General features: G+C 43.4%; 1 protein-coding gene across 5 annotated transcripts in view; it reads right to left on the bottom strand.

Annotated features, from left to right (window-relative positions):
• SH3D19 (SH3 domain containing 19) overlaps positions 1-15,430 on the bottom strand; it is a 65,937-nt gene that overhangs the window by 41,229 nt on the left and 9,278 nt on the right. For 4 of the 5 annotated variants that reach the window (XM_081875260.1, XM_081875262.1, XM_081875261.1 and 1 more), the window contains exon 2: positions 6,581-6,620. In XM_081875260.1, coding sequence (XP_081731386.1) covers positions 6,581-6,620 — 40 coding nt within the window. Of the gene's footprint in view, positions 1-6,580; positions 6,621-8,013; positions 8,265-15,430 lie in introns of those variants that run through there. The other variant, XM_081875263.1, reaches the window with a different exon arrangement.

Genomic DNA, 15,430 nt, shown 5'->3' with positions numbered 1-15,430 from the left:
AACTTTGCTGTACTAACCCTCCATGACTACGTTTCTACCATACCATACCCCAGAAAGGAATTTTCACCAGAAATAAAAATACCTCTAACAAAGCAAAACCCTCTTACACCCCAACTTGAAATGCAGTCATCAAAACTGTTAAAGTTGACTATCTTTCCTCCACTACCACATACAGCAGGACAGCCATAAATATTGAGGGCGAAGTAGCCCTATGACCATCAGAGGCACCTGTCTGGGAGGAGGAAGGGGGCATGGGAAGATCAATATACCAACAACATGTCATTGAACTGCATCTGATGCCTACAGTGGTCATGGAAATATAATGCCAAATTACCATATTTTTCCATCTATAAGACGCTCCCATGTATAAGACACCCCCTATTTTGGGGGACTCAAATTTAAGAAAATGTGGGGAGATATATCCATGTATAAGATGCCCCCCCCCCAATTTTTGACATTTTTTTTTTAGGGAAAAAACCTAGTCTTATACACAGAAAAATACGGTATGTTAATTGCATGTATCAAAATATACAAAGCAGAGGTGTCTCTTGGGCACTTAAATGTACTTTCAACGCAGCCTTTAGAAAGTAATTTTGCCTTCAGTTTCCTAAAATGTTAGCTGTGAGAGGGCCTCTATTCTATGGTGTCAGGAGGTCATCAAATAATCTGCATTGGAAATTCGCTTCTCTTTCTGTTCCAATTTCTGCATTCCTAAATTACAGCTCTCCATTCATTTTAGCGATGCTTTTCAAACAAAACTCCAGTTATTTGAATGTCATCTGGACTAGATAATAATATACGGTACTGTATTATAAGGTAAAATGCCAAGCAAGGAATCACAATTTTTTTTTGTTCTGGAAAACAACATGTATCTCTAATAATATGCTGAAAGCAAACTGGAAAGAGGCTACAGTATTGTTTAGTATGCATCTTCTCAATGGAGCTGAGTGTTCTGAAAATTATTTCAAGTCGCCCTTCCTGCATATTTCTTAGCTCTCAATTGCATTTTAAAAATAACATTAAAGAAGATTAATAGGCATAAAGATTATCTTTTTTTTAAAATAAATCCATAGATTATACAGTACAGTGGTACCTCGGGTTAAGTACTTAATTCGTTCCGGAGGTCCGTTCTTAACCTGAAACTGTTCTTAAACTGAAGCACCACTTTAGCTAATGGGTCCTCCTGCTGCCGCCAGAGCACGATTTCTGTTCTCATCCTGAAGCAAAGTTCTTAACCTGAAGCACTATTTCTGGGTTAGTGGAGTCTGTAACCTGAAGCGTATGTAACCTGAGGTACCACTGTACTCCACAGATTATATTTAACAAAGTGATTTCTGAAAGTACACTTTTCAAAACAAAAACTTTTGGGGATTCTTTGAATGTTAAGCTTTAAAAGGACTCAAATATATTTTGTTTAAAAAGCAAAAGGCAAGCAGATTCTATTTCTAAGCTTAAGAGTCTGTTTAAAAAGTACAAATCTCTGGGTTGTATCCAACTGGAGTGGGAGACCCTCTGGAACAAACGTTTTCTTGGGGACGGGTTAGAGAAGACAGAAAAGGGGGGCCTCTTTGCTTTAACTTGCTTACTGATGATCTGATGACGTTTCTTCAGAGAGCACTCATCTCTCATAAATGTTTTCTAAATGGCACATTATGATTGAGGTTACTACAAGGCAAGATGGAGAAAGAGCCCAAAGTTCTGCAGCAAATGCTTATGTGGGAGAGAAAGAAAAGCAGCGTGGAGGTGCAAAATAGCCAACTAGACAGACACCAGGGCCATCTTTAGCAGATGTGGCACCAGGGTGCAAATATCTGCCCAGTGCCCCCAAATTACCATGGAAAGTATTGGGGTGGCCGTAGCTGCGCACTGCCAGCCATGGGGGGGGCGCAACTCTCCCCCATGCCATTGCGGGAGAGCAATCCGCGCAGAGGCTTGGGAGTGAAGTTGCGCCCCTCCCAAGCCTCCTCGGGAGGAGAGCAATCCCTGCAGAGGCTTGGGAGGGAAGCTGTGCGCCCACCAGCCATATGGTTGGCAGGGTGCAGCTTCCATCTTAAGCCTCTGTGGGGATCGCTCTCCTCCTGAGGAGGCTTGGGAGGGAAGGTGCATGCCCATCAGCCTTATGGTTGGCGGGGCACAGCTGGCAGGTGTGAAAGGAAAGGGGAAGCCGCCAGCAAAGCCGTGCAGCTCCACCACTTGCTGGGGCGCCCCTGAGAGGCAGGCGCCCTGGTGCGACGCTCCACTAAGACCTATGGGAAAGACGGCTCTGACAGACACAGCCTGAGATTTGTGGCTGACTGAAGGACATAAAGGGGAATGCTCTCTGGGGAATCAGTGCTGCTGTCCGTTGCTTGACCATTTTCCATGCTGATTTTTATGCTTATAAACAAGCACATTTTACAAAAGGCACAGTCTCCAGTCATCTCTCAACAAGCCCCGTAGTCCTATCTCTGAACTTCCCCTTGCCTCAGAAAGGGGGGCGGTATTCCTAACAATAGGAGCAGCCATTACAAAGATTATATTCTGAAAGTCTGCATTTCGTAAAGACATTCATTCCCCCCCACTTCTGTTTCATCATTTATCCTTTAGGTGGTATTCAACTCGGCTTTATTTATTTATTTTTATTTCATAAAATGTATACACCGCTTGATTGAAATGAAAGCTCCAAAAAGTGGTTTGCAAAAAGATAAAACAATAAAATTAAGGATCATTACAACGATTTGAAACATATAAAAAAAAGTTAAAATACTAAAACAGATTTAAAATCACACCTGCATTTCTAAGCATCTGCGTAGGCCAGCCTAAATAAGAGTCTTTTTAGCAGGTGCCGAAAATAATATTGTGAAGGCATCTGCTTGACATCAATAGGCAGGGCGTTCCAAAGTGAAGCTTCTGCCACATTAAACAATGGAATGGTTTATAGCATAGCTGTCAACCGTCCCTTATTTGGCGGGAAAGTCCCTTATCCCAGCGCCGTGTCCCGCTGCTGTCCCTTATTGATGATGTCCCTTAAATTTCCCGGGTTTCAAAGGAGGCAGCTCCTCTCCCTCCCTCCCTGCTGGCCAGGGAGGAGGGAGGCTCCAACTGTGTAGCTTGGCTGCATTGCTCACCCAATAAGGAGTCTAAGAACGACTGGGGGGTGGAGCTTGCACGCCTTGTGCCGATCAAATCAGCTGCGTTGCCTGGGGACTCGCCTTTGCTCAGTGTTTCCCAGAGGAGAGGTGATGGTGGTTTTCCTTGCTGCATCCCCTTTGCCGGGTTGCTGCGCTGTGGGAACCACCGCTTGAGGCTTCATTTGGCTGCTGGCTGGGCTTTCTGCCTTTGGCTCGGAGGGTCTCAGAGGTCGAACGTACCTGAGCTCTGAAAATCCCTTATTTTGTCTGCTGAACCCTTATTTCCGAGGCTGCTGGTCTCTTATTTTCAAATCTGTAAGTTGACAGCTATGTTTATAGTAGTGCCTATTCCAGCAACTGAAGCAGTTGAGTGGGCACATGTAGTAAGATGATCTTATAGTTAAACTGCTCACAAGTTGTTAAGGGCTTTGTATACTCAGTTTTACTCAGAGTATATACCTATTTAAATGAATGGACCTTATCATGTTTATTCATTTTAGTGGGTCTACTCAGTTGAATACCGCCTTATAGCTTGGTCATGTTTCCCTCCAGGATTCTCCACCCTCCTTTAAGAGTCTAGCTTTTTGGCTGACAGATGTAGAATTAAGTTTCTGCAAAAAACATTCCAAAACAACCCTCCTCACCAGACAAGCAGACAGCCCATTTATGCCTTTGGTGTTCTCACTTATATGAGCCGTATCTTGTCTTGACAGAAACTTTTACAAGCACAAACCAATTGTCTAGACAAATTGTATCTCCAAAAGGATATGAGAGAATGTTATACTAATGACCAAGACCAAAGTCTACTAGGCTTGTGTGTTGAGCATGCTGCTTTATGGAAGTGAGACGTGGGCAACAATGCCTTCCACAAGCACTGGGTCAGAAAGATTGTGGGCAACACATCGCAGGAGAGAGTCTCAAATAAAGCTGTTCTATCACAAGCCCACACTTCTGTCTCAGTGATGTCTATGCCAGCTTGGTCATGTATACAGAACGGAAGATGGCAGGATCAGCAAGGACAGGGAGCTGGCTTCAGGCACTAGGTCTGTTGGCAGAACAACTCTGCATTACAATTATGTCTGCAAGTGTGACATGATGGCTGGCAACATTAACCCTGATGTATGAGAATCCTTTGTAGACAATTGTGGTGCCTGGAGGCAGTCAGTCAAGTCATGTATGCACAGCAATAACCAGAGGAGGAAATAACTGTTGGGAGGAGCACAGAGAGAAAAAACGCCAATAGCAGCAAAATTGGATGCCTTCATCTGCCCCCACTGCAACAAAACATGTATTTCCCGTATCGGTCTCCATAGCCACAGCAGGCACTGTAACTCTCCAATGGTTTGATTCTACCCTCAAAGGTGCATTCTTCCACTGTCTTCTGAGACAGATGATGCCAACAACAAGTGTCATAGCTGACATACAATAAATATATTAAAACTGTTTAGCATTCATTCCTGTGAATAGCATGCATATCACACTCAGAACCTCGTTAACTACCATTACTGGAAACAGAAACAAATCCCTACCCCTGGTCACCCCAAGCTGTTTCTGCTCTTTGGGGTTTTTTTTTAAAGCCTATGGCAATAGAAAGTTCCTTGGCTCTTTCCATTGAATACTGTGACTCTGACATGGTGCACTGTGTTCCATCATTTTTCTGTATTAAAATCTGCAGGATCAAGATGAGTATTTATAAGACACAGAATATCTATGGAAACCTAATCCTAAAGATGAGAGGGATAGGGATAGTACAAAGCAGGAGAATGAGCAGCAGACATAGATCTCTTTGGTGCTTTATCATTCCTCCTATTTTTTCCACCTCCGTGACAAGACAAAGAAAGCAAGGGCCATCATTTGGATACAGGGGCACAGCTATTTGCTCCAGCTGCTTTGTTGACAATATTGCCACCAACAACAGAGACCTGTGATAGCATGCATCATTACCCTGTTAGCACTTTTCAAAGGTCGGCCCTCTCCTAAAACACACAATTTGTTTGTCCACCACAGCTTAGACGAGTGCTGCCTGTGAGATCTGGCCAAGAGGAATTCGCTGGAGACTTTGGAAAGAAGCCAAACTTAACTCGGCCCCAGAATTCAGTAGAGGAAAGGCCTTGAGAGAGCAGATGTCAGCTGACTATTGCGTGAGTGCAGTTTTCTCAGTTTCATATTCATACTGTTTCATTTATTCTCTCGCAAAAAGGGAGAGTTTGATTATGAAGATAGAAGTAAATGAATAGGGGGCAGGAAGTGCAATGTTATACAAAAAATAAGAAGCAGGAGCAAAAGAAAGAACATGAACGTTTAGGATAAAATATAAGGGATGGTATCCAGTGCTGCACTGTTTTTGTCCCTCCCCAGCTCTGCCCCCTGCCCCCATCTGTTTCAGGTCTGGAGTGAGGAGGAGAGGAAGAAGAATCACAGAATTGTAGAGCTGGAAAGAAATCCAAAGGGTCAAAATTCCATTGTACAGTGGTACCTCTGGTTACGAACGGGATCTGTTCCAGAGGCCCGTTCGCAACATGAAAAGAGCGCAACCTGCAGTGGCGCATCTGCGCACGTGTGGGTCGCGATTCACTGCTTCTACACATGTGCGTGATGTCATTTTGCACGTCTGCGCATGCGCGAGCAGTGAAACCCGGAAGTAACCCTTTCCGGTACTTCCGGGTCGCCGCAGGACGTAACCTGAAAGAACGTAACATGAAGCGGACCTAACACGAGGTATGACTGTATACACAAATGTCCCTTGCACCTGCAGAGCTGCAGCGTTAGCCACAGCCTCAGGTCTTAAAACAATTAGTTGAATTATTCTGAGGTAAACAAGTAACCCAAATGAGAATCCAAAAGTTATGAGATGTTATTGATGTGCACACTCCTCTTATAGCTTAATGATTGGGTTTGGGGTTGTGGTGGACCTTAATGCTGAACCCCAATAATTACTGCCTAGTTTCACTCTTTTGCTTAAAAACAGAACTTGCAATCACAGAACTGTAGAGTTGGAAAGGCACCCTGGGGGTCATCTAGTCCAACCCCCTGCAATGCAGGAATCTCAATGAGATCATACATGACAGATGGCCATCTAACCTCTGCTTTAAAACCTCCAAGGAAGGACAGTCCACTTGCTATTTCAATTCTTATATTATCAAAAAAATCTTTGGTCACCAACTGTTAAATTTGTGCACCTTTTAAAGTAAGCCTTTTGTTTTTCCTGTACAGTGAAGAGAAATTTAAAATGGGGGCAGGAAGTGGAAAGAGAACACATCTGGACCCTATGAATCATTTAGGCCATTATAAAAAAAATTAAAAGGTTCAATGTGGCAGTCTGTACTTATTTAAATTACTGGAACAGAATAGAAAACTAGAACAGAAAACTGATTTTTTAAATATGTATTTACTTTCCAGATTTCCATCCTATTCAAAAGCACACAAAAAGTACAACTGAAAAGAAATAAAAGCAGTAACAGAGATCTCACCCTGAAGAGCGGTGGTCGGGCTTATTTCTTTCAGAATGATCTGGAAAAGAGAAGACATACAGGGAAATTTGTTAGTTTAAATTTAGCACTGCTTAAGTAAAGCACACCATCATGATTCGCTTTACATTTTTTAAAAAAATCTGTAAAGAAGAAGGTAGATTTGCTTGCCCTCTTTAAGAGCCGTTTGCCTGAGAGCAAAGAAGAGGCCTGCAATCTCAGCATTTGTTAAACGCGGCCTTTTGAAACGCAACTTTGTCCATGTTTACTAACTTTACTTTTTGTGCTCGACATTTGCCGTTCTGAAAAGCAACAGATTTTTGTTTCGCAAAGAAAGTGAGGGAGCAATGGAAAAGAAAACCACTGGATTAGTCAGCACATTAAAAAAAATTCATTCCATGAATCACAGCTGGCAGACTCTGCTAAAAGGCTGGGAGAAATGAGTGGTGGCTGCAGCCATTCCTGCAAAGACAGACTGCCCTAACCAAAGTCCTTTTATGTTCTTAAAAACATCTCTGCACAGGCAGCCACCATTAACAGGCATTTACAATTTGTCTGACAAGACTTTGGAGGAAGCCCAGTTACCATAACTTGCACCGCTGTTGCTTCTATAGGCATACAGTGGTTCAAAGCGTTTTTTAATTTATTTTCAGAAATCCAAACAATGATTTCATTGCACAGGCGACAGAATATGTAGTTCATTTCATTATAACTGGACCCACCCAATCACTATAGTGTGATAGGGATTTTGGGGAGAAACTCTTCCCAGTATGTAAATCCCAAAAGAGAATTACGCAATGTTCTATTGCAACAAATTTGATTGGTTGGATCCCTCAGTTTATTGACAAAGGCTCATTTATTTTTAATGCCTTTATTTCCATTAGCCCACAATTTTCCCCCCTCTGTTCCTTTTTGGAAGGCTATATAAGTATGTTATATTTTATAAATGCAACAAATATATATATATATATACACATATACACACACACCAATCAATGTTCCTTTTCTATATTAAAACCAATCTTCTAAAAATGCTTTTCTAACTAATGAAATTCTTAACCAAAAAAGTTCTTTTAGTTCATGTCACTATGCGCACAAAGACAACATATAAGCACATTCATCTACATTGCACAGATGAAATATTGTAGTTTTCAGTCTTTATTTGGACTTTCTATTTTGCTAAACAATAAAGTGATTTACCACCTATTCCCCAGCAACCAATACATTTTCAATTTATAAACACCACTATTACATCTATACTACAGCAACACGACACTCCTGCCTTTTATTTCTGACATGCTTTTCACTGTATTGCATCAAAACTAACATTACTGTTTAACGACAACTTTTCAAGCCACAATCATAAAAAGCTGCTCAGAGACACAGGAAAAGCTCTCTCTTTCATCACAACAATTTAACCTGGCAAATTGCCTTACCTGAAGCTACAGAGGTACAAGCAGCCCTTTCCTTTTAGTTCGATTTCCATTTGATGTAGGAATTAAAGTCCTAGTTATTTGCACAGAAATGTAGCAGCAACAAACCAAGAGAACTTTCCAAGTTGGACGACATCAGAAGCGAGGAGGAGAAATCACAGAACATGTAAACAGCGTCCCAGCGCTTCCCTCCAAGGCCTGTTTCTGATTGGCAGCTGCATCGTGGCCAGTCTCAGAACTGGAATGCTGTCATTCAGGAAGTTAATGTTATTCCCTTTTCCCTTTCATTCTTTGTTTAAACAGGAAATGGTTCAGATGGAGTTTGCTGCTTAAAACGGGAGGACGAACAGCACGTGAAACACAACAGTGTCCAAACTCTTTTTTAAAGAAAAAAGGAGCTTAAAAAAAGAGAACTACCCAAGAAATAAAAGGCTGTGTGCAGCTTAAATACAGTATATACATTCAGAACAATGCATATACATTTTGCTTAACTTGATTCTGGCAAGAAAGAATGTTGCTTTTTAAAGGCAAGCCACACAGATTTCCAGTTTTATACAGGATAATCATTCTATAAAACCAAACTTTTATAGCTGTACTAGTCCCACAACTTGCTGCTAATATATACAGAAAGAGGACAGATAAATCTCAGGGACATAAAAATGTGAGTCTGACACATTGGAATCTGAAATATTTCCCATATCTGGAAAAGAAATGTACTTCTTCAAGAAGCGTAGCAGTGGCCAAGGTTTTTGACAACTGTGCCAAAAGTCAAGTCCAAAGGATTAGATAGTGATACTGCTATGTACACCACAACACATATGCAGCCTCTCTCCCCCCCCCCCCCCGGTGGCTTTGGGTCGTGCTGAGAGCAGACAGCAGTACAGCTCTGGAGAGTCAGTACAGTGGTACCTCGGGTTAAGAACTTAATTCGTTCTGGAGTTCTGTTTTTAACCTAAACTGTTCTTAACCTGAAGCACCACTTTAGCTAATGGGGCCTCCCGCTGCTGCCGCACTGCCGGAGCACGATTTCTGTTCTCACCCTGAAGCAAAGTTCTTAACTCAGGTACTATTTCTGGGTTAGTGGAGTCTGTAACCTGAAGCGTATGTAACCTGAAGCATATGTAAGCCGAGATACCACTGTATAGGTCTGACAATACAATAAAGTGAAATTGTACCGCAAACCTTTCATAAAGAGTAAACCAACAAATACACCACATCTATTTACAATGGTGCATGTGAAGGTAGCTGCTGAGTTTCAAACCATCAGTGAGTTAGGAACTTCCCCCGCATGTGACGACGAGCTCCGGAGGACTGAGCGGAAGAGACCAATACCGTATACAAATCTGGAGTCCCAAAGATGGTTGGCTGATGTCTTTTACACCTCTTTCCAGTAACTCCTGCAGCCAAACTGGTGCCAAACGTGTTGCTCTGCTTTCCTTTGGACGACATCAGTGAGACTGAATGCAGGTGATCTTGTCTGGTCAGCCCAGGACCTTCATACACACTGCCCAGGCTTGCACCCTGTAACCCAGCATTTTCACTTCACCCCTGGAGGCTTACTCCATTGTCTCTCGAGACAGACGGATGCCAACAGCAACATGTGCAGCCAACTGAAATAATTTTCTCTCTCTGAGTGTGGTATATCACATGCTGACTCAAGTTCGAAGCAAAATTATATGACCACAGTTCCTGAAATAGTTAAAACACACCAAGGTATCTTTGAACAACCAAACAATAGTCATTTGCAAAATTTGATCGCAATAGCATGTCTATGTTAACTGGATATATAATTCTGCACAGGTTCATAAAAATAAAGTAAAACTTTGGCATTTAAAAGGCGACATTAGATTTTAATTTAATAAGCATCTATGCTGAATGTTTTCAGGTTACTGAACTTAATTGCCGGACCATTTCCCCTCACAAGGGAGCTGAGCTGTGCATTGAAATCTCTGCCAGTCCCCACCCCCCAACTTGCAGCACTTCTGAAAGCCTTTTGTGTGGCCACAAGAGGGCAGCTCATGGCAAATCTGAGAAACCTCAGGGACTGATTTCTATAAAGCCCATAATCCGAGTGCAGACCCAGTGTGTTGGAGAATGAAGGAAGCACTGTCTAGCCCCAGGTGTGACCAGCCTCTCATAGGTTACTCTCTTTAAATGCTGCTTAACAACAGCATCCATTAGTGGAACCACCATGCCACGTTCAACTTTGCAAACAGCTTCTTGTTGGCATTTTTCACATCAATGGAGGTGATAAGGTAAAGGTAAAGGGACCCCTGACCATTAGGTCCAGTCGTGGATGACTCTAGGGTTGTGGTGCTCATCTCGCTTTATTGGCCGAGGGAGCCGGCATACAGCTTCCGGGTCATGTGGCCAGCATGACTAAGCCGCTTCTGCGAACCAGAGCAGCTCACAGAAACGCCGTTTACCTTCCCGCCAGAGCGGTACCTATTTATCTACTTGCACTTTGACGTGCTTTCGAACTGCTAGGTTGGCAGGAGCAGGGACCGAGCAACGGGAGCTCACCCCGTCGCGGGGATTCGAACCACTGACCTTCTGATCAGCAAGTCCTAGGCTCTGTGGTTTAACCCACAGCGCCACCCACATCCCAATACACCACTACTACTACTACTACTACAACAATCTCTCAACGGTATGCAAACATTCTTCAGGATTTTCTATTGGGCATGTGCCAATCTTAGCAGTATGCCAGTAAGTTCTGGCAGAGAATACCACATGTTATCTTTCCATTCCTAGCAAACGATTATATGTTGTACACTGTTGGAGACTACACCTGAATGGAAGCTGCTTCTGATCTTCTTGCTTCAATTCTCTCCTGGTTTGAAGAGACAGTGGGGTCCTTTACTTGCCCGGTCCTTTACTTGCCTGGCCTGCCTTTTCCTCCTCTTCCCCCAGCTCTGAAGCTTCCCCTGCCTCTGATTCCTGCATCTTGGCTTGTGCAGGCCCCCACAGATCACTGCCCTCGTCTCCCAAGTCAGACTCCAGCCCCCCTTCTCCTGGTGCACACTTGTCAGTGCCCTGCCAGCCCCTGACACATACCTTACAGGGCGGGGGCAGGGAACGGCTGCTTACACCTGTCATGCCTCATCCACCTGTTACAGGAGCCTTGATAAGGGAACAGCTGCCAGAAGTACTGTGAGGGGGGTTCTGGACTTTTGAGTCTAGGTCAGGGGTCAGCAAACTTTTTCAGCAGGGGGCCGGTCCACTGTCCCTCAGACCTTGTGGGGGGCCGGACTATATTTTTGGGGGGAATAAATGAACGAAATCCTATGCCCCACAAATAACCCAGAGACACATTTTAAATAAAAGCACATATTCTACTAATGTAAAAACACCAGGCAGTCCCCACAAATAACCCAGAGATGCATTTTAAATAAAAGGACACATTCAACTCATGTAAAAGCATGCTGATTCCCAAACCGTCTACAGGCCAGATTTATAAGGTGATTGGGCCAGATCTGGCCCCCAGGCCTTAGTTTGCCTACCTATGGTCTAGGTATATAAAATGGGTGGGTTGCTGGCTACTGCTGTCATTAGTTTTAAGACAGCTTTGGAAATTAAACAGCCATTTGGTAAAGTTTACGCTCACTTAATTTTTGACAGGTTTTAAATTAATTGTCGAGCTGTTAGTGCTGTACCAATATGCTAAAGTTTATTAAGTAGTAAGTTATTATTGTACTTATACTTTTTTTTGTACACCTCTTTGAGTACTTTTTTTAAAAATGGAGCATATAAACAATGACTACACAGTTAATAAAAGACAAAATACTCTCCCTGTGCAAATTGATGGGGCTGGTGCCAACCTACAAAGCAGACCCCAGTAGTTATGTTATTGTACGTTAACATTCAGTTCATAAAACTCCAAGGCCAGCTCACTACAAAGTCCATTTTGTTGTTGACATTGGGCTGGATCCAGAGAACCTGAAGCAGAAGGAAGTTCGACATTTATTTCTAGTATCTTATTAAAATAATTAATTTTACTTTCTGTAAAGAAATTACTGAATACCATATATACATAGTTTGGCCTGTAGCGTGCTGCTTAAAGCTGCAAGCCAATGCACACTTACTTGGGATCTAAATAGGATTTTCTACAAGGAAACATGCATAAGGTTGTTCTGTACAAGTATGATCCATTGTTTCCCTAGCGTTTTCAATAATTGGTCCAGTGATGAGAACTATAAAGCAGGTGGGGAAAGCTAAGTTTCCAGCCCCTTGAAACTCATTTTTGGCAGGTTGGTTGATGCTCCTGAACAGTGCAGGATGAGACATTGGTAACGTAAGTGGCAGTGGGAAATTGTCCAAAAGGATGGGAGAAGTTTGTAGGAGAAGTTTGGGCTGCAGCTCAGTGGTAGTGCAACAGCTTTGCATGCAGAAGGTCCCACCTTCAATCACTGGCACATCCAGGATGGACCAGGAGAGATTATTGTCTGAAATTCTGGAAAGTTATCATAGGCTGAGCCAGACAAAACAGTGGTCTGGCTCAGCTTTCTATGTCTTTATATTGCTGTTCATGCAAGGTTCCTCTACTGTGATGTTGGTCAATTACTCCTTCCACCAGTACAGTGGTACCTCGGGTTACATACGCTTCAGGTTACAGACTCCGCTAACCCAGAAATAGTACCTCGGGTTAAGAACTTTGATTCAGGATGAGAACAGAAATCGTGCTCCGGCGGTGCAGCAGCAGCAGCAGGAGGCCCCATTAGCTAAAGTGGTGCTTCAGGTTAAGAACAGTTCAGGTTAAGAACAGACCTCCAGAACGAATTAAGTACGTAACCAGAGGTACCACTGTAGTTACTGTATATACTTGAGTATAAGCCAACCCGAATATAAGCCGAGGCACCTAATTTTAGGACATAAAACTGGGAAAACTTATTGACTCGAGTATAAGCCGCAAACCTGGTGGTGGTGGCAGCGGAGGAGGAAGAACAAGCAGCCCGAAAAGGCTGCTTTCGGGCTGCTCGCTCCTCCTCCGCTGCCGCCGACAGCGGAAAAGGCGGTGGAGGAGGAAGGAGCAGCCGCTCGTGTAGAGCAGCTCGCAAGAGCAGGCATAGGAGCCCGGTTGGGAGAGGCACAGCGCAGCGCCTCTGCCAGCCGCAGCTCCAGTGCCTGCCCTTGCGAGAGGTGGGCGGAGGGACGAGCGTCGAGAAAGGGCTCCTCTGCAGCCGCCCGCCTCACTCGAGTATAAGCCGAGGCAGGCTTTTTCAGCATAAAAAAATATGCTGAAAAAGTCAGCTTATATTTGAGGATATACGGTACCAATGCACCATCTTATGTTTCATTTGACCTTCCAATGAGGCTTTTCAGGTGGGGTGGGGCCTCAGTGGGGAGAAGTGGATGGGATAGCATGTGGTTCTCTGGATCTGGCCCATTGTTTAAACTACATTGGATCCTTCAGAAATTTCTGTTCTGAGCAATCCTATGCATGTTTACTCACAAATGAATCCCATTTAGTCCCCAGTGAGTAAGTATGTGTTATAGTGCCTCTTTAAAGTGGCTTGCTGCAACCTAAGAGTGATTGCTTAATTTACTTACAGAAAAGAAACTCGGACACCAGTTATTTCTGTTTGGTTATGGAAGTGGACAAGCCTAAATATAACAAACTGCAAGACGGTGCAATTATGAGAAATAAATAATAAATAGATTATACACAACATTAACTGGAATAAACTGCATCCTAATTGTATAGCTCATCTACACATTTCGTTTTACGGTGATTAGTATGTAACAATATTTTCATTTTAAAAACTTAATGTGGAGGAGAGGGAAATGTAAGTTTTTGTATACTGCAAGAGCAAAACCGTACTGGAAAGCTGTGTACCAACAGGGGTTTTGCAAAATCTTAATCTGAACAGTGGGCAGGATTAGTTACTTGGCAACCCTGTGTAAAACCTGCCCTGAAGGGAACATTATAGCATACTTCCCTAATGCTTCTGATACCATGCTGTGTACACTGTACTTTAACCAGGCTTTGTCATAACATGTTTGCAAACTCTCTCTCTCCTCCCCCCCCCCCCCACCTTAACAACTGTATACCCTACAGGACACAGTGGCTTGAATCAGTTATCACATGAAAACAGTTCCTTTTCAGGAAACAACTGAAAACATACCCTGCTAAAACTGGACATAGGTTACATTTTGGCACTGTATGAACAGATCTGCATAAGGCTGATTTTGGAGACGAGATCTACTTCTTCCAAACACACAGCTCATGCAAGCCCAGGGCACATCCCTCAATCATCTTGCTTCACTGCAAGCAAGGATTAGTTCAGTCCACCCAGTGAAGAAACAAGATGTTGCAGGGAAGCAGACAGCAGCACAACACAGCTTGTTTCAAGAAATAATTGACTTCCACACTTCCACACTTTGGATGTCTCTGCTGGTGCAACAGTGCTGTGAAGACGAATTAGATCCCACCCATACAGCACTGGCCCTGTGAGGGCAGCATGACCCCATCTTTCCCCCCCTTAAAGGGCACCAAATGCATCTTCTCCTGCGTAGCCCCTTAATACAGTGGTAGCTCAGGTTACAGATGCTTCAGGTTACAGACACTGCTAACCCAGAAATAGTACCTCGGGTTAAGAACTTTGCATCAGGATGAGAACAGAAATAGTGTGGTGGTGGTGCGGCGGCATCAGGAGGCCCCATTAGCTAAAGTGGTGCTTCAGGTTAAGAACCGTTTCAGGTTAAGAACGAATTAAGTACTTAATCTGAGGTACCACTGTACCTGGATGGACCACTATCAGGGACTGGGTTACTCTGCTGAAAAATGCAGCACAGTCAGGGAGTGACAGCATCATAGTTAATAGTGCAGACAGCACTCTAAATTCAGGGTGGGGAAACTTCAGGCGTAGCATTTAATTACATAGTGGTTGTAAGATATGGAAATTTTGCCACACATATGATATTGTGCTATTATTGGCGGCAGGGAATTGGGATTTGGAGACAGAGAGGATAGTGTGCCTATGTTCACCTGGTGAATTTATAGCACAACCATGACTTGGATTGGGGACTTCATGGTTCCACAGTGCTATACATTTCCACTCAGAAGTAAGTCCCATTGAATATTGCCTAAGAGTAGACAGCTGACTGGCAGCATAAGAATATAAGAAGAGCTTTGCTGTACCAGACCAAAGGCCCATTATTTCAGCTTCCTGTTCTCAGAATGTACAACCAGATGCACAAGGAAGGCCCACAGCCACGGGCAACAGCATTCTCCCCACTTATGTTCCCCAGCAACTGGTATTCAGAGGTATACTGCCTCTGAAGGTATACTCTGAAGTATACTGACTTGCAGCAATTGACAGTCTTATCCTCCATGAATTTCTCTAAACCCCTCTTAAAGCCATCCATGTTTGTGCCCATCGTTATACCATGTGGCAGCAAATTCCACAGCTTAACTACC

This window comes from Podarcis erhardii, assembly GCF_964252035.2.
Source record: "Podarcis erhardii genome assembly, chromosome: 9".
NCBI classification, from domain to species: domain Eukaryota; kingdom Metazoa; phylum Chordata; class Lepidosauria; order Squamata; family Lacertidae; genus Podarcis; species Podarcis erhardii.
Note: the sequence above shows the minus strand (reverse complement) of the source record. Positions and strands in the feature narration are given on the sequence as shown.